The 27287-nt window shown below is 43.5% G+C and overlaps 1 protein-coding gene across 6 annotated transcripts in view; it reads left to right on the top strand.

Moving 5' to 3' along the window:
• LOC117354345 (sodium channel protein type 5 subunit alpha-like) overlaps positions 1–27287 on the top strand; it is an 839094-nt gene that overhangs the window by 461413 nt on the left and 350394 nt on the right. For all 6 annotated transcript variants that reach the window (XM_033931713.1, XM_033931710.1, XM_033931711.1 and 3 more), the window contains one exon: positions 7567–7805. In XM_033931713.1, the coding sequence (XP_033787604.1) occupies positions 7567–7805 (239 nt within the window). The remainder of the gene's footprint in view (positions 1–7566; positions 7806–27287) is intronic.

The following is a 27287-nucleotide window of genomic DNA, read 5'->3' as shown; positions in this document are numbered from 1 at the left end:
TAAACACATAGATGATTTGCTTCTACAGCCGGAGACATGAACTCAGAAGCAAGGGGCTGGACATGTTGGTCCAGCCGTGGCCAGAGACAGAGCTCTTTATGTGTTCACCCGTGGCCCATGCTCGGGTGACCCATTCACAGGATTACGAGGCATCCGGGGTTGGTAGTCTTTTTGCTGCCTGATTGGCCCTGCAGTTTGTGGTATGCAGACCTAGTCTGTTTCCAGAGAGCAGACAGCCTCAGACTGCTGGTTCAAGTGGACTTTTTCACTCAAGGTCCAGTTTCTATTGAGAATTCAGAACACTTTAGGCTTATAGCATGGCTCTTGAGTGGGCGGCTCAGACGAGCAAGAGATAGTTGGACGTGATGGTCACCACTTTGCTCAGAGCTAGGTGGCTGTCCACGACAGCAGCCTATGCTAAGGCCTGTAAGTTCTTTCAGCACTGGTGCACTGTGGAGGAGGTAGAGCCCTTTCAAGCTCCAGTTTCAGTACTTGGACTTTTTGCAGGAGGGACTTCAGAAGGGTCTTAGTTCACTGAAGTCTTAGTTCACTGAAAGTGCAGATGCAAGCTTTCCTGTTTCCAAGCGAGGGGACAGAAGATCCCTGGCCTCTCACACAGATATCACCCAGTTCATTAAAGGGGCTCTTTGGTTATTACCTCCCTTTCCCTTCCTGGAATCTTAACACTGTATTGCAGGGTCTCAGTGGTTCAGACCAATAGTCCATCTAGCCCAGTATCCCATCTTCACAGTAGCTATTCCAGGTCACAAGTACCTAGCAAAAACCCAAATAGTAGAAACATTCCATGCTACTAATCCAAGGCAAGCATACTATGGATTTTTCCTCCAGGAACTTTGTCCAAACTTTTTTTAAAACTAGCTATCTTACTACTCTTACCACATCGTCTGGCAATGCATTCCAGAGCTTAACTATTCTCTGAGTGAAAAAATATTTCCTCCTATTGATTTTAAAAGTATTTCTCTGGAACTTCATTGAGTGTCCCCTAGTCTTTGAAAATTTTGAAGGGTTCTGGATCAGCATCTCATCATGAAAACCCAGATAGATGCAGTGGTACACAAAAGCTACTTTACCTTATGGAGATTACGAACAATCAGACCTTACTTTGAATTTGCTGCCTTTAGACTATTGGTTCAATCGTTACTATTGAGTCTTCTTGACTACTGCAATATTGTCTATTTGACAATCACCAAGAAAGAAAAGGCGAGATTATTACTGATACAAAATACAGTGGTCAGACTGATCTTCGGCTTAAAGAAGTACAACCATGTTATGTCATTTTATTGTGAGCTGCACTGGCTGCCTATGGAGGCTCGGGTATTATTCAAGCTGGGTTGCTTTTGTTAAAAGGCCCCTCTCTATTTGGTTAATAGACTTCCCATAGCTTCATACAAACATAGCAGAAAAACCCATGCAACATATTATGAAGAACTGGAAAAACTGGGACCGGTTGAATTATACTTTATGCCATATTTTTAAAATGGAACGTGTGATAGCTATACAGCAGGGGCATTATAAGAAATTTAAGGATGTTTGGGAGCCATTAACAAAATTTTGTAAGGAATGATTATCATTATTATTATTATTTTTCCCTTTGAATATACACGTCCAGCGGGGGTGGGGTTGGGGATACTTTGATTTATTTATGAACAAGGGCAACTGTTGGGTATATACTGGGAGGGGGGGGGGTTGATATATATAATTGATATGAAATATAATTTGATAGAATATTAAGTGCTGTTAAAATGTAAAATGTTTCTATATTATGCTGCACTTAATGTTAGTTTTAAACTGAATAAAGAATAATAATATTTTTTTTTTTTTAAATTTTCCCTTCTGTACAAAAGTAAGAAATTTCTTAATCACACTTTAGCGTTTCAGGCAGCTTCTCACGTCAAAGAATTTCAACCATTGTTGCTCACAGCTTATTCTTATAAACATTTTAGAACACAGCTGAAGACTTATCTCGTTTCCAAGTATTTGACTAATTAACTTATTCTATTTCCTAGATCATGTTTACTGTTAATAATCTTTTGTAAACCGCGTTGAATTTACGGTTACGCGGTTAATAAGCATAATGTTATGTTATGTAAAAAACTGAACCATTTATACCCGTTCTACATGTTCAGGATTTTATAGACTTCAGTCATATCTCCTCTCAGCCGTCTTTTTTCTAAGCTGAAGAGCCTTAACCTCTTAAGAGTTCCATCCCCTTTACCATCGTGGTTGCTTTTCTTTTAACCTTTTCTAGTTCCGGTATATCTATTTTGAGATAAGGAGATCAGAATTGAACACAAAATTCAAGGTGAGGTCACATCATGGAATGATACAAAAGCATTATAACATTTTTAGTCTTGTTTACCATCCCTTTTCTAATAATTCCTAGCATTTTGTTTGCTTTTTCGGGTGCTGCCGCTCATTGGGTGGAAGGTTTCATTATATTGTCTACAATGACACCCAGATTTTTTTCTTGGTTCTAGCACCTGGTAACTATGATTTGGGTTTATCTTCCCAACGTACATCACTTTGCATTTGTCCACATTAAATTTCACCTGCCATTTGGAGCCCAGTCTGCCTATAATTTTTAACAGTCTTCATGTAAATTTTCACAGTCTGACTGTAATTTTTCACAATCTGTACGCGTTTTAACAACTTTGAACAGTTTAGTGTCATCTGCAAATTTAATTACCTCACTCGTCATTCCAAATTACAGATATTTTATAAATAAGTTAAATACCACCTATTCCAGTACAGATCCCTGCAGCACTCCACTATTTACCCTCCTCCGTTGAGAAAAATGGCCATTTAATCCTACCTTCTGTTTTCTGTCTGATAACCAATTGCACTTCTCCTCTTTTTTGCTGCAATATTAAATGGCACATACTTTGCAGGTAGGTGTTCAAATGGGAGGAGCTTGGATGGAGTGCGGGTGGGACACAAATATGCCTGCATAGATTAGGAAATACTATAATGCATGCGCATTCTTTAACAATCTAGATGAGCATTTATATCAACTCTATGGCTGGAATAAGAGCTTGCTCTTATCATATTGGCATATCGCATTCTTGGCATATCATATTGGCATATCGCATTCTTGGCACACATTCTTGGCACCTATCATATTGGCATATCACATTCTTGGCACACATTCTTGGCACATTCATGGCACCTATCATATTGGCATATCGCATTCTTGACCCATTTTGAGAATTATCCTCTGTGTGGGTAGTGCTAGAGGCGGAGTGTAGGTGGAGTCAAGATAGTTCGGGAACTTCTCTGGATAGCAGCCTTACTCAGTTCACTCCATAGATGAAATTTCAGAAGGATGACCTAGCTTAACCAAATAGTGGTCTGAATATTGCCATTAATTGGACATGTGCCAGCACCACTGAAATATCTGGATAATGCAGTGTGGATTGCGTCTGGTGCAGTGGAATGTGTTTGGTGCAGTGGTTAAAGTTACAGCCTCAACACCCTAAGGTTGTGGGTTCAAATCCACGCTGCTCTTTGTGACCCTGGGCAAGTCACTTAATCCCCCCATTGCCCCAGGTACATTAGATAGATTGTGAGCCCACCAGGACAGGCAGGAAAACATGCTTGAGTACCTGAATAAATTCATGTAAACAGTTCTGAGTTCCCTTGAGAGAAAAGTAAATAAATAATTAAAATAACAGTGCAGAATATCCGGCTATTATAGACCACCACAGCCTGATTTTAAACAAAACACTGACCATGGCAGGTCACTGTTGACCCACTATTTTGTAAATGAAATTATTTTGATATTCTACCTCATACATTCGGAAATTATGGCAGCAGTTAGTGCTCCCAGGCTCTGAAAAGACATCTGAACTAAGCAGCTCTGTATTAGTGTCATGAAAGTGACAGATAGGCATTGCCCCAAAGTAGTACTATAAAAGCAGTGCTATCTAATTTGCTCCCTGTACTATTTATGCTCTTTTTCTGCAATATGAAAAAAAAAAGCCCAGTGTAGAGAATGACATGGTGACAGAATTTGTCCCCATCCCCATCACCGCAGTTATCCACGGGAAACCATCCCCATGTCATTCTTTAAGTTGAGAGGGAAGAATCAGAGTATGAATGGGCACAACCACTGACCCTCAAGCCTTGCATTGAAGAATGCTGGTGAAGAAGGACTGAGGTTGAGATAGACACTAAAGAATGACAATTGATGGTTAGAACATAAGACCATAAGCGTTGCCATACTGGGACAGACAGAAGGTCCATCAAGCCCAGTATCCTGTTTCTAGCAGTGGCCAACACAGATCACAAGTACCTGGCAGAAACCCATAGAGCAACAACATTCCAAAGCTGATAGTGTGATGTCATATTACCTCATTCCACCAATGCCTAAAACACAACCTCATCAGTGATGTCACAATGGCTTCATTATCCTATACTTGACTCGCATAAGAATCAGAGTATGAATGGGCACAACCTCTGACCCTCAATTCATGCACTGAAAAATTCTGGTGTAGAAGGACAGAGGTTGAGATAAATAATAAAAAATTACATGGGATGGTTTTCTGTGGTTATCTAAGGGGATGGTGACAAATTCTGTCACCATGTCATTCTAAATTACAGAGTACCATGCTTCTCAATAAGACGTGGACAAGAAGGAAAGGCATCTTCGGTAGGTGATTGGGAAGAGGGATGATTTTTTTTAATGATTATAAAAAGTTAAAACAGAAATATAAAAATGATGTTATTTAGTTTTCACACTTACCAGTTATGTTGACATTGTATTACACGCTATGGGGCTCATAATCAAAAGAGAAAAACGTCCAAAAACCGGCCCAAGTCGGCACTTGGATGAACATTTCCCAAATACGTCCAAGTGCTGATAATAAAAATGGGTTTTGAACGTATTTCTAAATGACCTAGGCCTTCATAGTGCCGCTGAATGACCAAAGCTAAACGGGGCATTTCAGGAGGAGTGTCGAGGGCGGGAGTTGGGCGGGATGTGGGCCGGCTTAGACTTAGTCGTACAGCATGTATAACCAAAAGTTATACAGCCCAGGATCGACGGAACTTGGACCTTGTGACTTAGACCATGTAAAACATGGTCTAAGTCACAATAACCTACCTAAAGTTACCAGATAAGCACTGCAAACACATAAAACAAACCCCCACACACTACCCCAGTGATCACCGACCCCCCCCCATAAAAATATTAATCACACCTTTAAAATTCAGCCTCCAGACCATCATCATCTGGCCGCCTGGCATAGGAAAGCCTAGTCATCCAGCACAGAGGCGGCTTAAGTCGTCTTGAGGGGGGGTTTAGGGAACTATAGAGAGGAGGACCCATGCCCATAATAATAATAATAATAACTTTATTTTTTCTATACCACCACAATCTTGTGACTTCTAGGCGGTTTACAGTGAAGAGAGCTAGACAATCAGCGAATTACAGAATACAAATAGGGAAGATGTCACTGAGCAGTCAGTGATTACAGAGTACAATTAGTGAGAAACACAATATCAACATGTTTCAGTGAAGTGGGCTGGACAATCAGCGAATTCCAGAATACAATTGGCGAAGATGTCACTGAACAATCAGTGGAAACAGAATACAATTAGTGAGAATATACAATATCGACATGTTGTTAATAATTTTAGAAGGGGTATCTGACTAGGAGATAAATCTATCGAACAGAGCTGTCTTAATTTCTTTCTGAAATGCGCCGTAGGTCGACCCGGCTCTGTTGATGTAATTGCCTAGCCAGATCTGCTGTTTGCTAGCTTGAAACTTAAAGGTTCTGTCCAGAAAGGTCCTGTATTTGCAATCGGTGATCTTTGGATAGGCAAAAAGATTGCGATTTCTGGTTGTCCTCATGGGGATGTGCAGCTCGAAATGTGGTAAGAGATAGGTAAGGGCCATTCCCCACACCAGTTTAAAGCAAAAGCAAGGGAATTTGAATATTATTTGTGCCTCCATTGGCAACCAGTGTACCAGTTTGTAGTAGGGACTAATGTGTTCATTTTTTTTAGTCCAAATATTAAGCAGACGGCCGTGTTTTGCACTATTCTTAATTTTTTCACAGTTTTTTTTAGGTATACCCACGTAAATGATGTTGCAGTAGTCCAGGGTGTAAAGAATCAATGACTGTACCAGTAGTCTGAAAGATAGAGGGTCAAAATATTTTTTGATGGTTTTTAATTTCCATAGTGCAAAGAAGCACTTTTTTGCCACCAAGCCCCTGTAATCACTGCATTGATACTTAAACATGTGCACTCCCCTATACACCCACAAAACCCTTTTTTACTGGCATATAAGTGGCTCCTGCAGACATAAGGGCTATTGGGGTGGTAGATAAGTGGGTCTAGGGGATTCTGGAGGTGGTTTGGGGGCTCATCATGATCTATAAGGGAGATGTAGTGAGGAGAAGACATGTCACTCTTTTTGTGAAGTTCACAGCAGTGCCCTGTAAGGTACCCCACTATTTAGGTGGCATGTTTGGGTGTTCAGTCCATCACTTTGCAGACCCCTCCCACGTCCAACAGGGCTTGTTCTAGTTGTTTTTGACATGGACGAAAAGTTGGATGAAAATGTAGTATAAAGATGGATGATTTAGTGACGTGGACAATCAGATTATTTTCGAAACAAAAAGAATTTGGACATATTTTTCAAAAATGTGTCCTAGGCTGTTTTTTACTTTGGACAACTTGCGACTTAGACGAAAACGGACTTAGACGTCCCTTTCAATTATGCCCCTCCACCTGGCCGATATTCAGCCGGTGGCAGGCAGAGACTTTTTTTGTACATCACCAGTGCTAAAGCAAGAAGTTCAATGCCAAGCCCTATGTGGGCTTCATCATTGAATTTTCGTTTATTTAAAATACGGCTAGCACATGATCAATTAAGCTAATATTCAGACTTAACTGGCCATGGGCTAGTGCATAAAGATAGAAAAACTGTTTATCTGGTCCTATTTATGCGCTAAACATGGCCAGTTAGCTCAGAACTTCGGGGGCTAACTGGACTCTGCCTCAGAACACTCCCAATGTAGCTGGCTTCCACTTCAGTGCTAACTGGTCATTTTCAGCACCACTCACTAATAAAATTCAACTGAAAATGACTAGATACCTTCATATTTCTTCGCAGAGAGAGTGGTTGATCATTGGAACAAGCTTCCAGTGCAGGTGATCGAGGCAGACAGCGTGCCATACTTTAAGAATAAATGGGATACCCATGTGGGATCCCTACAAGGGTCAAGATAAGGAAATTGGGTCATTAGGGCATAGACAGGGGGTGGGTAAGCAGAGTGGGCAGACTTGATGGTTTGTAGCCCTTTTCTGCCGTCATCTTCTATGTTTCTATGTTTCTATGTAAACCAGTTGATGGCCATTCCCAGCTGGTTAACTTGATTTTAATATCAGCCAGTGTATTTTATATTAGTTCTGGCTCTTGTGTTATTATCCAGTTAATCCCTTAATAAACCTATGAAATGTTTTTATAAAAATGGAAGATGAAAGAAAATGTAAAACCATAATGTGGTTTAATGAGTTCTACACATTTTCTTCTAGAACTGGAAGAATCCCATCGGAAATGCCATCCATGTTGGACTCACTTTGCACAGGCGTATTTTATTTGGGACTGTTGTCCACTGTGGATAAAAATCAAGCATAAAGTCAAGTTTGTAATCATGGATCCTTTTTTTGACTTGGCCATCACTATGTGCATTGTGTTGAACACCCTTTTCATGTCCATGGAATACTACAAAATGACATTAGAGTATCGCAACATGCTTTCAGTTGGCAACCAGGTAAGCGACACTCGCTAAAAGGCAGTTCCATTAAAGTTGGAAGGTACTATGTATTAGAACAAACATCCTAGGCTGTGTGATAAAATTTGGCAAGAGCATGGAACCACAGAACTCTGGAACAACCTCACATCCCCGCTCAGAATTTGAAGCTCCCTCCATTCCTTCCGCAAACACCTGAAAACTTGGCTCTTTTCAAAAATCTAGCACGTCCCGCTCTTTGGTACCCTGTCCCTCTTTATCTTCCTAGCTCCTTTCCTATAACCCTTCATTGTAGCTCCTTTTCAACCTAACCCTGTAAACCGTGCCGAGCTCTACGCTTGTGGAGATGGTGCGGTATACAAACCTAAGGTTTAGTTTAGTTTAGTTTAGTTTCTTTTGTTAGCTTCTAGTTATAGGTCCTTCAAATATGTCAGTTTCTTGAAAGGAGAAGAGCTTCAATTTATTAAATTTGTTCTTTGCATAGTTGGAGGTCTTTTTACAAAGTTGCAGTAAGCACTAGTGCATGCTTACTGGAACTTAAAAGGGCTTAGCTTGGGACAGGCTCAGGTGTCCTTTGGTAAGTTCCTAATCTGCATGTGTTAAGAAATATTTTTTTTTTATTTTTGTGCAGAGGAGAGCATGCACGGGGATGGCAAACGGGTGTTTCTGTGCTAATCAGTTAACACAGCTACATTACTATGAGCTAATTGATTAGTGCAGGATTACCATGTGAGCCCTTACCCCCTACAAAATAGGTGTTGAAAATTCTAACGTGCACATTTTTTTTAATGGTCACAGCGCGTGGCAATTAACGTAAAAAAAGGAAAACTGTCCGTTTTACTGCTGCATTAAAAATGGCCTCAGCACACGGGAAAGACCCATGTAAGAGCATGTTAAGAGACTGTGAGCCTGCTAGGGACAGAGAAAGAACCAGAAAGTACCTGCATTATAATATGTACAGCACTGTGTTTGTCTGGTAGCATTGTAGAAATGATGAAGTTGTGTAGTATATTAAAATCAGTGGTAATGTGGCTGTTAGTTTTGTGCAACTAAAAGAGAGTGCTGGCCTTATAGGCCCGGTACAAACAAAACGAAAGAAACGCAAGCGAGATAATAATAATAATAATAATAACTTTATTTTTGTATACCGCATTACCATGGAAGTTCTATGCGGTTAACAGATGAAGAGACTGTACATTTACGGTGAAGTTACAATTTTTATTTTTATTTTTTTGGTATAGCAACATTTACATTTTCAGTGATGATACATTTACGGTGAAGTTATTTTTCAGCTAGGTTACAAATTGCAGAGAAGTTACATTTGCTGTAAGTTACATATATATAGATGTCCTAATCAGCCAATATATATAAGCTTTATTGTTTAAAAAAAAGTCCCAACAAGGATCCAAGTTTCGGCATCAATGATGCCTTCATCAGGGGACACCGATAAACGTAGAAGATGAAGCAATATAAAGAGGTTAGAACGGGGCCAACGGCTTGTAGTCTTTTCCAAAACACTGTCGGTACAGGAAACTTTCCCAACAAGACACTTTTGTTCTGCTCTGTAATAAGTTATAATGTACAATACTAATCAAAACATATCATATACGGTAAAACAAAGTGGAACCACCAGGCCACCTATCTGAATGCAACCAGCACTAACTTTTACGGAGCCTGTGTACTCCCAATTAAATCTGCAACAATAACATGGCATTGTATTCTGGCACTTCTGGACCCATATTTTCGGCTGAAGGAACAATCTTGTTCATTGCCAAAGCCATCCGATCGACCGTTGGTTGTCTCCAACGATGCATAATGCATCGGAAGGTTTTTCCGGGACAAAATCCACTCCCCCGGGTTCAGTGCCTGCTGGCTGAGATAGCTGGCTTATCCAGGTTTCTAGATTTAATAATTTCTTGTTATACCGTCTATCCCAGTGGTCTCAAACTCAAAGCCTTTGCGGGGCCACGTTTTGGATTTGTAGGTACTTGGAGGGCCTCAGAAAAAATAGTTAATGTCTTATTAAAGAAATGACAATTTTGCATGAGGTAAAACTCTTTATAGTTTATAAATCTTTCCTTTTGGCTAAGTCTGAATAATAATATTCTACTTTATAGCTAAAGAGACATATGATCAAGAACCTGTTTTATTTTACTTTTGTGATTATGATAAACATATCGAGGGCCTCAAAATAGTACCTGGCGGGCCGCGGGTTTGAGATCACTGGTCTATCCCAAGTATCTAGATGGTTTATAATAGGTAAATACAATAAAAGTTAAAAGAAGAAAAATATAATTAAAATATTAGAGGGGGAGAAAACAGACTTGATGAACATAAACATATAGGGAAGCTGGAGAAGGGAAATAAAGTTACAACAAAATTAAATAGAAAGAGGAAAGGGGGAAAAGTAAGTACAGTAAGTACACCCCTGCTACATGAGCTGCGGAGATCGCCTGCAGGTGGATCTCTGCCAAAGCAACTTGGCCTCCAATCTTAATGGAGCACTTCTGGTGCCTCCCTGTCACATGACATAAGCCACCCTGACTGCTTTGCCTTCCAGGGATTTCCACAGTGTCAGTAATGCCAGCCATGTGGCTCACAACTCCAGTCTTTTTCATGACCATTTTCTCTGAGAGGGCACCCATCGGCCTTGAACTAGATGGCCGTTGCAATGATCACCCCCAGCCGTAATGGCTGGCATCTGTCATCGGTATTACCCAGAAGGCTATGTGGAGGGGTATGTCCCTCAATAGAGACTCTGGCTGGAGCCACCAATGAAGATTGCGCTATGCTCCTCCGTCCAGGTCTGAGGCATCTGAAGGGTATCTGTTTACGGGGACGAGCAAGACAATAGGGTGTCCAAGAGTCGGCACCTATGAGCCTTTGCCCAAGGAACTACCTCTATGATTACTGCCATTGACCCCAGTGCCAGGGGATAGTGCCACACCGTAGGTGCCTAAGCCAGCTAGGCGTGCCCATCTAGGCAACTTAACTTTAAGCTTCATTTATAGAATCAGGACTATTATTTGTAATATTTGCACATCACCTTCTATGCTAACTGAATGTACTTTAGTACTTCATACCTTTGTCTCTTTACTGTTTTTCAAAAAGTTACCCTGATATTTTCTGGGCTGTTATTGTTCTCAGGATACCGTATATTCTCAAATATAAACCAACTCAAATATAAAGCGAGGGCGAGAAATGATGTTTCTCTTAGAAAAATGAGCTCTGCGTACATGTTTCCCATATGGAGATAAAGGGTCCAATCAAGCAAATTTCTCAGAGAGAGAATATTCTCAGAGATAAAATGAGTCTCAGTTTGGTGACTCTAGCCTGGAGAAAACTGGACATTTCAGTTCAAAAAGTAGTTTATCGTCCTCTGGCCAAAAAAGTATCCTCTTGTTAAATTTAGTTGCATTTACTCAAACGATGGCCAACTATTGAATGACTTGCGCATATTTTTCTGGACGTAGGTGCTGCGGTTTGGGGCTCCTTTTACGAAGGTGCGCTAGCATTTTTAGCGCACGCACCAGATTAGTGCGTGCTATAGCGTTCGCTAGCCAAAAAACTACCGCCTGCTCAAGAGGAGCGGCTAGCGCGCACGGCATTTTAGCGGGCACTATTCCGCGCGTTAAGGCCCTAACGTGCCTTCGAAAAAGAGCCCCTAATATATACCATACAATATTTACGAAGGTGCTTCTGCTTTTTAATTATATGTTCAAGTTCTTGACACGGCATTGAAGAGTCTCGGCTTAAATCCGGGCCATAAGCATTTTTTTTTCCCCTATAATCTCTAAAATGAAATAAATAGGCAGTCTTTCAGTTCTATCAAGAACTGTAAATTTTCTTTGTTCTCCTTTACTGGCAAGTGTTTCTGCTTAGGATAGACTTCAGTAGTCATTGTGTTTGGTACAATTCCAGTGGAAAAATGTGTATTATCTTATGTTACTGATGAATTATGCTGACTGCATATGGAGTGGAGAATAGAGAGAGACAGAGACAGAGACAGACAGACTCATCATCTGAAATGAGACCTGAATGGCATGAAAGAGGAGCAGTTCACTCTGTAGAGGCTGCTGTTTGCCAAATTTTGTATTTTTACGGTAATAGTGAATAGCAATTTAAATGTATGGAGTCAGTGCAAATTCTGCCCCCCCCTCCCCCCCCCCCCCCGAATGTCCACATAATAAGCACTAAGGACTTAATTCTATAAATGGTAACAAAAAATAGGTTGCTGAAGCTGTATTTATTTTATTTATTCAATTTTCTATACCGTTCTCCCAGGGGAGCTCAGAACGGTTTACATGAGTTTATTCAGGTACTTGAGCATTTTTCCCTGTCTGTCCCGGTGGGCTCACAATCTATCTAATGTACCTGGGGCAATAGGGGGATTAAGTGACTTGCCCAGGGTCACAAGGAGCAGCGTGGGTTTGAACCCACAACCCCAGGGTGCCAAGGCTGTAGCTTTAACCACTGTGCCACACTCTCCCCTCCCCAGTGCGATGTAGTGGTGACAGCGATGTAGCTGTCACCACTACATCGCACTCTCCTCCTTAGTGACGGGATCCATGTTTAACTTTTTTTTTTCCAAACTTTTTAGATTCAAACAGTTTTATTGATGCAAACAACATCAAATACAACATCAAGGCACTTATTACAATAATGATGCATCAAATATAATAATTTGATATACATCGTAAAATAGACATATACCCCTTTCAAGAAACCCCCAATTTATCTATATATGACTATGAGTTTGAACCTTTCAATAACCTCTACCTCCCCTCTCCACAACCTCCCCTCCCCAACCAATGGTACTCTCTACCCCACCTCATCAAGACACACCAGTATTATTTTCATTCAGCTAAATAAAAGCCCATTTAGGAGACCAATCTTAAAACCGCATTAAGGCCCTTAGAACGCAAAGCTTGCAAATATGAATCCCAACTAAACCCTGGTGTAAATCCTCACACCTACATTAGGCGTGGATCCCCCTTTATTCTGTCACAGTGCGCATAAATTGCAGGAGCACCCCTGATCCGCCTATGACCCTCCCATGGCCATGCTCCCTTTTTGGAACCACATAACAATTTTATGCACGGATCCTGACGCCTAAAAATGAACATGTAAATTTTAATTGCTGCCCCTTAGCACTGATAATTCATTACACTATGTAACACAATTTTTGTTCCTGGGCAGTAATCAATCTGGAATCTACAAGAAAGTAAATTTCAAAATATCAATCTCCTGTTCACAAAAGCAAAGTTTGAGGAGAATGATAGCCATTTTCTTTACTTTTTTGGCAGAGACAATTAAGAAAGAACACTTTTACCCAGGAACAACAACAACAAAAAAATTGTTACATATAGGCTCATAATCTAAAATCATAGACATCCATAAAGCATTCTAAATCGGCACTTGGGCATCTTAATTGCTAGGATGTCCAAGTGCCGATATTTGAAAACCATCTTTCTGTACATCTAGCGAGGTGTTCCAGCCTCTGTATATCCAGAACACGAGATGGGCATGGTGGAGGCATGTTATAGGTAGGTTTGGGCGGTCTCAAGGGCAGGTTAGACATGGACGTCTTGTAGCGATAATCAAACATTGTGCAAGACATCCTGGATGGAACTTATACGTCTGGAACTGGACCTGTTTTAGAAGTGTCTAAGTGCTACAAAGGTTCCCAAACTGACCAGATGACTACTTCATGCATCAAGGTAAAACACCCCCACACTCCCCCCGTGCTTACTTACCCCCTTGCATCACATAAAAAATGAGAACAAAAAGGTACATATCTGTCTCTAAAACAGCAGCATCTGGTATGGGGAAGCCTAGTAGAACTGCAAACAGGTGTCTTAAGTAGCCTGGTGGGTGGGCTAGTGAACCATAAAGAAGAGGACCCAGGCCCATAAGCCACTCTAACCACTGTATTTATGGTAGAACGTATGAGCCTGCACAAACCCTACTATACTGCCATATAGGTGTCACCTGCAGTCATAAGTGCTTTTGCACAGGAGGGTATAGTAGGTTGCGGGTGGGGGGATCACCATAAATTATAAGGGGGTTATGGTGACATATACAGCTGGCACCCTGTAAGTGACTTTCACAGCAGTGCCCTCTAAGGCAGTGATTCCCAACCCTGTCCTGGAGGAACACCAGGCCAATCGGGTTTTCAGGCTAGCCCTAATGAATATGCATGAGAGAGATTTGCATATGATGGAAGTGATAGGCATGCAAATTTGCTTCATGCATATTCATTAGGGCTAGCCTGAAAACCCAATTGGCCTGGTGTTCCTCCAGGACAGGGTTGGGAACCACTGCTCTAAGGTACCCCATTGCTCTGTTTGGATGTCTATTTTGGCTCCACCCACGTCCAAATGGTTAGGATTAGGACGTTTTCAACATGGATGTTTTTCTGATCCAGTATGGGGTATAAAATTAGGCATCCTGGTGGCCAAGACGTCTAAGTAGATTATTTACATTGGCGCTAATTGGCTTGTTATTCAATTAAATTGGGAATAGAAATTAGGTATGCGCCCAAATTTCTGTGTGCAATTTTTAGCACCATTTATAGAATTAGGCTGTAACCAGTGTATTAGCGGCACTATCTGCTTAAGTGACTATACCCGGCTAGCCCCAGTCAAGTGATTTCAATGGCCATTTAACCCTTTATTTGGCATTGTTGCTCAGAAGCAACATGTGTTTTCTATGGCTCTTATGGGAGATCACCAAATTTCAAAGCCTAGTAACTTTCAGATAAAATTTATCTTCTGAGTGAAGCCTAGGTTATATAATAAACTCATCAATAGCCACACTCTTATAGCATAAAGGATATATTTAACTTTTTTTTTCTCTTTTTTACATAACTCTTTCTCTCAGTTGTATATTATAATGCACTTATCTCAATTCAACTGTGATCTCAGAGGCTACACTCGAACATCATAGTGAGTGAGGTTTTTCTTGCAATGCATTCTGGGTATAAATTTGGTGAGGTGGTGGAAAGACTGACGCTTGAGGAAGGGCTGCTGGCTACTCTTATTGACAAGTAATACCTTCAGTGTACCTCAAAATAGACTTTTTTTTAAATCATGGGTAACATGATGCACATTTTAAATTCAGTTATTTGAAGCACTTATCAATACTAAACCGTATTCAATTCTATGGAAACAATTATATTGAAAGATCCTACAAGCGACACTGGCCCAGATGCACTAAAGCCAGCGATCGTTGCTTAAACCTGTTTTAACAGCTTTAGCGAAGATCACATTTGCTGACCATGGTGCAGAAAATGGCTCACTGCCTGGTTTTCTGAATGATTGCTCATTCCCCGATCCAACCATGCAAATAAGCTCATTAATATTAAAATGCCATATAAACTAGTAGAGCGATTAATGCTCTAACACGGCTTCCCGTTGCACTAAAAAAAGTCTTAACTTTTTTTAAATGGGCACAGATGCTGTGCATGTTACACATGCACAATGTCTGCCCCATTAGAAAAAAATGAAAAAGCCCCTTCCCCCGCCAATGACGGCCCTCCCAGATGAACCGGCACCGGGAACCAACACCCCCCTATACCAGTGAAAATGGCAGGAGGAATGCCCACTTCCTCCTGCCCACCTCTCCCACATGAGTAAAAATGGCAGAAGGGATGCCCACTCTTTCCTGCCATGGCAACTGCTCTGCTGTGTGGCAGCAAAATGGCAGGAGGGATGGCCACTCTCTCCTGCCACCGGAGGACCCTCAAAATTCCACTCCCACCCTTGAACTCCCCCATACTTTTTCAGAGAAGTTGGAGCAAGAGGGAAGCTCAATCTGTCCTACTCCTAGGCCTGCCAGTCCAAAGTGGTCAGCCTTTCCCTTCCCGGTATATTATGTGATGCACGAGGAGGGGCCCTAGGCTTCTGAGCCAATCAGGGCCTTAGGTATCTGAGCCAATCAGGGCCTTAGACCCCTCCCTGTGTATCACAGGATATAAGGGGGAGGAGTCTAAGACCCCCAACATCCCCAGCAGGAGGGATGCCCATTCCTTCCTGCTGGAACCCAACCCCCGAAAACATGACTCCCGACCCCCTAAATCCTGACACCCCCAAGCCCCCAAAGCTCACCCGGACCCCCGGACCTTTATAAGGGATACCTACTCTCTCCGGCCAGCAGGCCCACCCCTTCAGAATGGTAGGCCTTCCCCTTTCCGTTGCATCCTGGGATGCACTGGTAGTGGCCTAAGACTCCGATTGGCTAGATCCCTAAGGAGTTAGTCGGGCTAATCCCAAGGTTTAAATTATGTGCCCCATCTCAGCAGGTAGAATGTGCACACACAAAATTTACCTGGAAAAATGGGATGGGGCATAAGGTTTTCCATGAATGTAGTTTAACTATATTCTAGTTCAGGGGTAGGGAACTCCGTTCCTCGAGAGCCGTATTCCAGTCAGGTTTTCAGGATTTCTCCAATGAATATGCATTGAAAGCAGTGCATGCAAATAGATCTCATGCATATTCATTGGGGAAATCCTGAAAACCCAACTGGAATACGGCTTTCGAGGACCGGAGTTCCCTACCCCTGTTCTAGTTTATGTATTCCATGCCATCTAGCTAAAACTATGCACCTAAATCAACTCAGGCTGAGAGGCTGTCCTACAACTCCCTCAATAAATTCATCTATGGGTATTTGGTGATAGACGTGTATGAGTTCCACCGAATATGCAGATAAAAATACCATTCTCGTTTTGTGTTTTTACCATAATATTAAACAGTAATGACAAAAATGGTAAAGCTTGACTATATTTCTAATAAACTAATCCCTTCGGATAAACTCCTCCTGTATTTAAAAACTAATAGTAATAAAACCACATTCTGTTTCGTTTCTGGGCATACAGTAGACTGAATATTGCTGAAAGCAGGGCAATCTAGTAACATCAGAAGCTAATGGAATGAAACAAACTGAGATGCCATCAGCAGTGCACCAGCTAATTTCTTATCTTTTTCTATCCTGCTGGCATGAAAGATTGACTTTAAGCTTGCAATTCAAGAACTATGAATTAAGGTGAATTCTGGTCTTGTGCATTATAGCGACATAGTAACACGATACATTTCGGCCGATAAAAGACCTGCATGGTCCATCTAATTTGCCTATCAAAATGGCCAGTATTGAATCTGACATTCTGCACAAATTACACTTCTTCATGATGAAATACTGGTGTACACTTCTCCCTCCATATTAGTGGTTTCAGCATTCGCGGTTTCGATTATTCACGGTTTTTAGCTTGCTGGCTCCTCCCCCCAAATGACATCATCTTGCATAGAGAAATCGCTGATTCCAAGCTTTTACAGAGAAAATCACTGATTCCCAGTACTTTCTTCACCGTGTTTTGCCTCTCCTTCAGGAACAGGCCGGGTCTCCCACCATGTTATTCCCGGTTTCACTATATTCACTATTGGTTTTTAATAGAAAACAGCGAATAACGTATGAAAAAGTTATTCACGGTTTTTCTGTATTTGCAGTTCTGTTAATCCCCTATCACAGTGAATACGGAGTTTTATCCTAATTGACAGTTTACAGGTTGGATTTGCCATAGTTACAGTGCAAGATTATGCAGTATAAGTTTCCTTAGTGACACATTCTGGGTTCTGGTACTAATATTGAAGAAGCACAACTAAAGAGGACCTAAATCAACTTTCTATGGTAGAGTTTTATCACTCAGAAAGGACAAGCCCCCACCCTATAAGGGGCAGCGGCAACAAAATGACCGAAGCCATTGCCGGGGGGGGAAGGGAAAGGGAGGTAAGGGGGGGGGGGAAACCAGGGGCAGAGAGAAATAGGGTCAGGAGGGCAGCCAATTAGGGTCAGGGATATAGGCACAGGGGGCGGGGCGAGAGAGGGTGAGGTGACCTGAACTGAAGCGGAAGCTGCAGTTCGGCCGTCGACATGGGAGAGTCGCAGCGTTTTGTACTCGGCGCTCTTTTGTACTCGGTTGCCCAGTCTTCCCATATGCTCACCTGATGTTTGGTCCATTTTCTGCCCGATGTGGCTGTTCCTGTTTGTGCAGCGGGATGGTTCCTCCCTCCAGGGAGAAAAAGAGGGCAGCTCCATAGTGGTGCGTGATGAGACCGGCACCGCAGGAGAGGGGAGCATAGGGAACATAAGAATTGTTGCTGCTGGGTCAGACCAGTGGTCCATCGTGCCTAGCAGTCCGCTCACACGGCGGCCCTCTGGTCAAAGACCAGCGCCCTAACTGAGACTAACCCTACCTGCGTACATTCTGGTTCAGCAGGAACTTATCTAACTTTGTCTTGAATCCCTGGAGGGTGTTTTCCCCTATGACAGACTCCGGAAGAGCGTTCCAGTTTTCTACCACTCTCTGGGTGAAGAAGAACTTCCTTATGTTCGTACGGAATCTATCCCCTTTCAATTTTAGAGAGTGCCCTATCGTTCTCCCTACCTTGGAGAGGGTGAACAACCTGTCCTTATCTACCAAGTCTATTCCCTTCAGTACCTTGAATGTTTCGATCATGTCCCCTCTCAATCTCCTCTGCTCAAGGGAGAAAAGGCCCAGTTTCTCTAATCTTTCACTGTATGGCAATTCCTCGAGCCCCTTAACCATCATAGTCACTCTTCTGTGGACCCTTTCGAGTAGTACCGTGTCCTTCTTCATAGAAACATAGAAACATAGAAAGGTGACGGCAGAAAAGGGCTACAGCCCATCAAGTTTGCCCACTCTACTGACCCACCTCATTAAGTCTGAGTGCTGCTCGACCCACGTAGGGATCCCACGTGGATGTCCCATTTATTCTTAAAGTCGAGCACGCTTGTGGCCTTGATTACCTGCGTCGGAAGTTTGTTCCAGTGATCTAGAACAAACTTCCGACGCCCAAGCACCGAGCCCTGCGGGTGGGCAGCGGGGAAGGAGGAGGAGGCCGGTGGGACGTGCACCAGAGAATTAAGTGGGTTCTTCTGCTGAGTTGTATGGTTTGGGTGTGCCGCCGTTCTCTGCGAATTGAACAGGAGCATTCCAGCGTTTCCCTGCCAGCCCCTGCTGTCCGTCATTAGGCACAAGTGTCGGCAGTGATTAAAGAGCTGCTGCAGCCACTGGAAGAGCACGAGGCAGTCCAAGGTGGGCAGTGGGAAAAGTTTGTGCTCTCCTAGCACTTGGTGGTGTGTTTCCACTAGTTTCAGCGGGCCGGCCTAGTACAGTGTTTTTGTTTTCTCCCCGCATCGTCGGAGGTGAGTTTCGTGAGTCACAATCCAGCTCGGTGACCTCAGGTTTCGCTTCCGGCGGTGGCCATGGCCGTGGGAGAGCAGAGCAGCAGCAGTGAAGTCTGGGGGCGGTAGGGCGGCTGACAGAGCACAGACCTGCCTTTGTTCCTCTGGCGACAGCGTGATCCTGACAGAGGTAGTGGTGTCGGCGGCTCGTGGTGTTGTACACGAGCAGGGAGAGGGAGCAGAGCTCGGGTGCCTCCCGCTGGTAGGTATTTTCAGCAGCAGGAAGGTAGGGCACAGTGAAGCATGGGGGTGGGGGCTTGTAGTGTGGCCATGCTCTGAGCCACGTGGAGAGTGAGTCATGGTGGCAAGGGGTGGGGTGTTTGCAGTGCGGCCATGCTCTGGCCACGTGGAGAGTGGGTCATGCCATGCTTTAGTCATATGGAGAGTCGGTCATGGCAGCAGATTGACTCAGTAAAGTAAAGGATAAATAAATGAAGTGAGATATAAGTAAGTAATGATAAACAGCACTGGAGAAGGGGTATAATTAAAAAATAAAATAAAAAGTTTAATGCATTGCGGCTTCAGCTCATAGGGGCAGGAGTGTAGCTATTTATTTAGTTTCGAACAGCACGTATGATTATTGCTCCCTGCAACGGCCTTTATGATTTGGTACGGTCAAGGGGATTACATTACATTACATTAGTGATTTCTATTCCGCCGTTACCTTACGGTTCAAGGCGGATTACACAAGAATTGTCATGATGTTACGGAATACATTCGGTGGATTACAAGAGAATTGTCAAGATACTAGTAAATGTCTAATGAGTGGTTTGAATATTTTTGATTTGCTATGTAGATGGTGGTTTGGGTGATAAAGGTTTAATGTACTTTTTGAAGAGTAGGGTTTTTGTTTCTTTTTTGAAGGTTTTATAGTCTGTGGTCGAGGATAGCAGATTTGTGAGTTGTCTGCCCAGTTTTGCTGCTTCGTTTGACATTTTTGGTAGGTTGGTGTGTGAATAGTGTGTGGGTTCTCCTATGTCTGGTTGAGGTAGTTTGAGTTAGTTGGTTGTTCCAGTAGGTTGGGCTGTCTCTGTTTATAGCTTTAAATAGTAGGCAATGGAATTTGAAGTATACTCTTGCTTGTATTGGGAGCCAGTGTGAGTCGTGGTATTGCTTCTGTGATATGATCATAGTTTTTCAGCGAGTAAATGAGTCTTAGGGCTGTGTTTTGTATTGTTTGTAATTGTTTTATCATGGTTGCTGGGCAGGGGCGATATACTATATTGCAGCAGTCTATTAAGCCTAGGATTAGAGATTGTACCAAAAGTTGGAATTGTTTTCTGTCGAAGAATTTTCGGACTTGTCTTAGGTTTCTCATAGTTGCGAATGATGTTTTTATTATTTTGTTGATTTGTGGTTGCATGGTACAGCCTCTGTCAATTAGTATTCCAAAGAGTTTTAGTGTGGGATGAATGGAGTATGAGATCGAGTTTATTACTATGTTTGTTAAGGTTGGGGTTTTGCTGTTTTCTAGGAGGATGAAGTTTGTTTTTCCCGGGTTAAGTTTTAGTTTGTGCTCTGTCATCCAAGGCAGACAAAGCAGAAGTGGCCGAAGGCAAAAGGTGATGTAGCTGGCAGGCGCGGGTGGAGTGCCAGTGGCTGTGGGGTGTTACTGGCAAGCTTGGGCTTGGCTGATTGAATGGTAAACTTTTCAAGTGGGGACGGTTTCTTTAGTAATAAAGAAATAATGGTTACTGCGTATAGGCAGGCTGGATGGGCCACTTGGCCTTGATTCTGCTGTCATGTTTCTATGTTTTCCCTGATGGCCACTGGTTTCGGATGTCCTTCCCTCTCGAGCTATGGTGTTTAGAGAGCTGAGGCGACTCCCTGGTTGAAGGCACTTCTTCCATCTACCCCAGGTGTGGTTGGTTGGGTGCTGCGTGGGGGAGGCCAGGTGCTGGGCCCACGGAGTAGGGGACAGCCACGTGCTTTGGCAGTTCAAGGGGCTGGATGGCTGGCAGTTATGCATGATATCTTCACCCTGGCTGCTATTTTGTTTGAAATATTGAGCCCAGTTGGATCACACGGACTGTAGTTTGGGTTTCCTTGTCCTCGGCCCCAATTAGTCATGAATTAATTAAACTGTGCCCTGCAGGAGCTTCTGAAGCTTAATGCAAGTGATTTAATGGCAATAGATGCAAATGCACAAGTCCATTGTGTTGACTAATCATGATAAGGTGAGTGAATTGGTATGGGAGATTTCATGTAGAGCTCCATATTGTGCTTCGGGTGGGGGTGTATAATGACATAGTAGATATCTGTCCATGGATATGTCTGTCCCCATATAGCGAGCCTTTTATACATCATAATTGTTTTTTCTTTCCTATCTGGTCTGTAGATACCCCGGCAGAAAAACATATGCGAACCCCTCCTGGGCAGTGTTGGTGCTTGGCAAGGGAGGGAATGCGGCCCACAGTCTCTCCCAAGGGCTGCGCAGCATGTCCTTTGCCAGTGGCGGATGGTGCATGGCCAGTATTGTCCTGGCTGGCACCGCAGCTTAGGTGAGTCGTTTATATCTGGCCTGATTTGTTGGCTGTCTGGCATCGAATCAGTGAGTGGTCAAGGAATAAATGTGGGCATGCTCCATCTTCATGGGACAGGTTTTCCTGGCGGTCGGCGCCATGCTGAGAACCTTCAGGAGTGGCCACGTGTTGTTCTGTAGAGTGTTTATTCCCTGCTAGTTGCCTACTCGGCATGGGGGCCCAGGGGTTGCAGTGTTGTAACTTCTCTGTGTCGCATGCAATGTCAGAGCCAATCTCTTGTTAGGATGCTCAGTTTTGACTTTCTCAGCTGATAGGGTGTTTTTGGGGGGGCTGGTGGGGGTCAGCGTTATATTTCATACGTAGCATAGGTTGTTTATATTTCGGCCACCAAGGAAAACTCAAAGCTCGATCCTTCCCAATTGGCTTCTAAAGATGGCTTTCACCACGAGATATTACATGCGCAGTCACCAGATGCACGATGGGGAACCCTTTAGGTGGCCATAGTTCAGTCTCGATGCATCTGATTGTAGGTAACATTCCGCTTTGCTTTAGAGCCCCCTACCATTGACTGCCCATGTTGCTGAATTCAGCTGGAACTTCGGTATTTTGCTCAGCATATGATTGTAGACTGTTATCACATTAATTGAAGTGATATTTGAATGTTTATGATTGCTGGGATGTCCTTAGGGAATAACTTATCCAGTCAAATAAGATTGTTTGGAGCATTCTATTTTAAAAATTTGCTTAAAACTAAGCTATTTGTTGATGCTTACTTATGATATGGTATGACAATCATCCTTTTGAAATTGTTTGCTTTGTAGAAAGTATTGTTAAGGGCATTTCTCTTATGTCATTAGCTATATGTATGATGGTCCTGCTGAAAGTATTGTTAAGGGCATTTCTCTTATGCCATTAGCTATATGTATGATGATCCTGTAGTTGTCATGGTCCTGAGGTCACCATTTTGATATAAGTATGAACAGTGATTCCCAGCAATTGGCTGGCCATGTTTTCTTCATAAATGTGTTGAGGTAGCACCTTTTTGTGTTGACGCACTGAATTGGGATACCATCAATATCAGATGGCTAGTCAGGTGGCAAGCTCTAATCGCTGTGATGATGTCTTCAATTAACATATATAGCCTTGCTTCGGTATCGGTTTTCCAGTTCAATTTCCCCGATGCTATCCCTTGAATATTTGGTTAACATAGATGGCTTTCTCTGGCATTGGCCTCTGGCTTAGACTTTCCATATTCTTTCCATCACTTTGCCTTAGGATGCCTCCTCGATTGAAAGGCTGAAATTTAACCTCCGTATATGATAAACTCATTTCAACTACATTTTGGATTCTATTTTCTAATAATATGCCGAAACACCCGGTTAGTTGCAATATAGTTTTGCTTGTGGGTCAGTTCGCATCACATGAAACCGATGGAATTTCAAGGGATAGGGTATGAATTCAATACATCTTGAGTTGGGGTGAGGCCCCTTATCGGGCCACCATTAGGTGGAAAAATGGGACCTTTACGAAATGGATTTATTTGCATTTATTCAATGGCTATGGTATACCTTCGGAGAGCCTGGACTTCATGCTGTTCTTCATCTACTAAAGTGCCACATCACTTATTATGGTCTCGATGTCAATCCATATCTATTAGGGCTCTATCCCCTGTATTAAGACAGGCAGGTTAGACCTACTGTCTAATATCCAATAGACCGATGGACTATGGGGAGGTCTCTAACCGCCCTCTGGTGCAGCGTTACATTGACTTTGCATGTCAAAGCCAGTGGTCACCTCCACAATTCCATCATGACAATCCCTTAGATATCATTCCTGGTGTGGCTGAACTGGGTGTTGAAATACCCGGGGAGGGGAAGTGATGTCATCGTGGCTGATGGCAGCCTAGAGCGATAGCTCCGCGGACCCCCGTGCTGATTTCGGCTATCTTCGCGCGATTTCGCGTGCCTGCACTGCCTACTTCCCTCAGCTTGTTTGTGTAGCTGCTTTGCTGCGTCTCGATGGCGACGCGAAAAAAACAAACCGATATAAAAGCGTTTTCTTCACCGATCCCGAATGGGCCTCCTAAGACTGGCTCTAAAATGGCGCCCGACCCGACCGCGGCTGCGGAGGGCTCACATGCTGATGCAACGTTGCCGACTTTACAGCTGGAGATGCGTGGCTGGTTCCAGGAATTGAAATCTGAAATCTCTGCAGTTCGAGCTGATATCCATGCTGTTGTTGCTGAGCTAAAACGTGAGGTGGGTGAAATCGGGAATCGAGTGGGAGAGACAGAAGTTGCAGTGGAGGCACATGGCTCTGAACTAACACAGCTAAGAGACAGGATTGCAGCGCTGGAGGAAAAAGCTGATGTGAGCACCCTAAAGCTGGAAGATCTGGAGAATCGCTCCAGACGGTGCAACCTTCGCTTTCGGGGTGTGCCTGACACTGTTTCTGACTCTCGCTGTATGGAGGTGATTGATCATATATGTATACAGGCACTAGAGTCCGCTGGTTTGCCTGTGGAAGTGGGAAAACCATTGCTGGATAGGGCTCACCGCATCCCTGGCCCTCGTGATGTGAACCGCCCTCGTGATGTTGTGGCCTGTTTCCATCGTTATATGGATAAAGAACATGTGCTTAGGGCGGTAAGGCGTTCTGGGGGAACTGTTAAATGGGAAGAAGCGGACATTGATGTCTATCCCGATGTAGCTCCAGCAACCCTGGCCCGCCGTCGCACGTATAGAGACTGTACCCGTATACTGCAGGAGCGCAGTGTTCGATATAGATGGATTTATCCTATCGGACTGGCCTTTACACATGCAGGCAAGAACTACACTGCAATATCTGTGGCGGATGTTCAGTCTCGAATGGTGGAAGCAGGTTTGATGACGGCTTCAGAATTGGCTCCACTTCCTCAAAGGTCACCTATACCCAAATCGGGAAGAGGGTTGGGATGGCAGAGAGTGGCGAGGTCGGCTGTAGCCCGTCGCCCTTTGGAAGCGGCCACGTCCTCATCCATTTGAACATTTGTGCTTGTGAGATGTGTTCCTGAAATTTTGTGCTGTGTATGTTTCTTCTTCTTTTTGCTGAGCGGCTTCTGTCGCGAAGGTTGTTTATAGGGCTTATTCTGGGGGTCCCTTTGTGAACTGTTTCTCTACACTTCCTGTACCGTGGTTACCAGGTGCTTTGGTAGCTGGACCATGTGGGGTATTGTTGGGGGGTTGGGGGGAGGGGGGGGTGTTGGTGTTGGGAAGGGCTGTGACCGAGTGCTTTTTTGTATGATTGTATGGAAGTATGTTTGTATATTGTTTTTCTTAGGGTTGCGATTGCAGGGGTTGGTTGATTTGGCTGCTTTGGAACAGGATATTGCTTTGGTGATGAAGTGCTTTTTCTTCTCTAGTATAAATGGATAAACTTACTTTGCTGTCTTATAATGTACATGGTCTGAATTCTCCACAAAAACGACGCTTGTTATTTAAAGAAATGAGCCGCCTGAATAGTGCGGTTGGATTTATTCAGGAGACCCATTTTCAATCTCACTATGAGAAATTGCTTACACACCATAGCTATCCACATGTTTTCCTTTCTTCTAATAAGGTCCGGAAAAAGACCCAGGGGGTGGGTATTTTAATTCATAAACGTGTCCAGGTGGTATTGAGAGAGGTGGTGCGGGATGTTGAGGGCCGCTACATACTGGTCAAGGCTGAGTTGGATGGCACCTTATATAGTTTACTGAATGTCTATGCCCCAAACGTTGGTCAGGGGGCCTTCTTTACGTTGTTGGAACGTGTGCTGTTAGATCATGTAGAAGGTACTCTCCTTGTAGGTGGAGACTTTAATCTTACCTGCTATCCTCAGGAGGATAATTCCAATTCTTCCATCCGATATGCTAGAAGCGACAGAAGGGCTTTTCTGCGCTTCCTGCGTAGGCAGGATTTGATAGATGTGTGGCGTTATTTACACCCTGGCACGCGGGATTACACCTTTTATTCATCGAAACATGATTCATATACTAGAATTGATATGTGGATGCTGCCTCGTGTGGCTCTGCCTCGAGCCCTGACCTCTAGTATTGAACCCCGGGTGTGGTCAGATCATGCCCCCTTGACTCTGGAGTTACAGGTTGGACAGGTTAGAGGTGGTCGTCGTTTGTGGCGTATGAATGACTCTTTGTTGAAAGATCCCAATACCTTGACACTATTGGAGACTGATGTCAAGGAATTTTTTGTTTTTAACGACGTGGCTGGCATTAATGTTGCGATTCTATGGGAAAGTTTTAAAGCCACCCTTCGGGGTTGTTGTATTTCGAGAGGGTCGTATCGTAACCAATGTCGAGTGGCTCGTAGACTAGAGCTGGTGTCCCGCCTTCGACGCCTGGAGAATGCTCATAAGAGAGCTCCGTCGGTGGCTGGGGGGGTAGCGCTGACGGAGTGCCGGAGGGATTTACAGGAAATTGATTTAGAGGGCATGGCTTGGGCCCTACAGAGACGGAAACAACGGTTTTTCGAATGGGGTGGTAGGGCGGGTCGCTTGTTAGCTGCACAGATCAAGCAAACTCAGGCACAACATTCCATAACTCGGATTCGTAATGAATCGGGACAGCTTTGTGCAGATGACGGGGCCATCCATCAGGCTTTTTTATCCTTCTACCGGACTCTGTACTCTCCGGAAATTGAAGCCACGGAGGGGGAGATAGATGCTTTTCTATCTAACGTCACCTTGCCTTGTTTGGCGGAAGTTGATGCGGAGTGGCTCTCTTCCCCTATTCAACCCGCTGAGGTGGTGGCAGCTATACATCATTTGGCTGCTTCCAAAGCACCGGGTGTGGATGGTTTTTCGCCCCTGTTTTATAAGAAAATGGAGGCCCATATAGTCGCTCCTTTGACTAGATTGTTTAATTCTTTTTTGGAGGGGGACTGTTTGCCGTATTCGTTTCGTCAGGCTGCGGTCTCTCTTCTTCTTAAACCCGGGAGAGATCCCCTCCTTTGTGGGTCTTACCGCCCTATTTCGTTGTTAGGAGTTGATTATAAGCTGTTTACCCGTATTTTGGCAGTCCGGTTGCAACGTTTTTTGCCTTTCCTAGTTCATGGAGATCAGTGTGGTTTTATTTCAGGGAGGCAACCTGGTGATAATATTCGAAGAGTGTTAGATCTTATTGGAGTGGCCCATCAGGATTCCGTTCCAGCTGTCTTGTTATCAGTTGACGCTGAAAAAGCCTTTGATAGGGTTTATTGGCCGTTTATGCTAGCAGCTTTGAAGAAGATGGGCATTTCGGGTGCTTTTCTACATTGGGTGACCTTATTATATGCTGCTCCGGAGGCTTGCTTAAGGGTTAATGGACGATATACTGCTAATTTTATGATTCGTAGAGGAACTAGGCAAGGGTGCCCCTTGTCACCGCTGATTTTCGCGTTGGTTATGGAACCTTTAGCAGCTGCTATCCGTGCGAATGCTGATATTCAAGGGATTGTGGTGGGTGACGAAGAACATAAGATCTTACTGTATGCTGATGATATTTTATTTACCTTGACCCACCCACATCATTCTTTGACGGAGGTGCTTCGTGTTTTGACTATGTTTGGTGTGGTGGCAGGCTTTAAAATTAACATTGAAAAATCTGAATTGCTTAATGTTTCCCTTCCGGACTCGTTGGTAACGGACTTACGTGCTACGTTTTCGTTTCGATGGGCGGCTAAATCCATTAAATACCTCGGTGTGCGTATATCTCGAAGACTTTCTGACCTTTTTGAATTGAATTAC

This window comes from Geotrypetes seraphini, chromosome 2 (assembly GCF_902459505.1).
Source record: "Geotrypetes seraphini chromosome 2, aGeoSer1.1, whole genome shotgun sequence".
NCBI classification, from domain to species: domain Eukaryota; kingdom Metazoa; phylum Chordata; class Amphibia; order Gymnophiona; family Dermophiidae; genus Geotrypetes; species Geotrypetes seraphini.
Note: the sequence above shows the minus strand (reverse complement) of the source record. Positions and strands in the feature narration are given on the sequence as shown.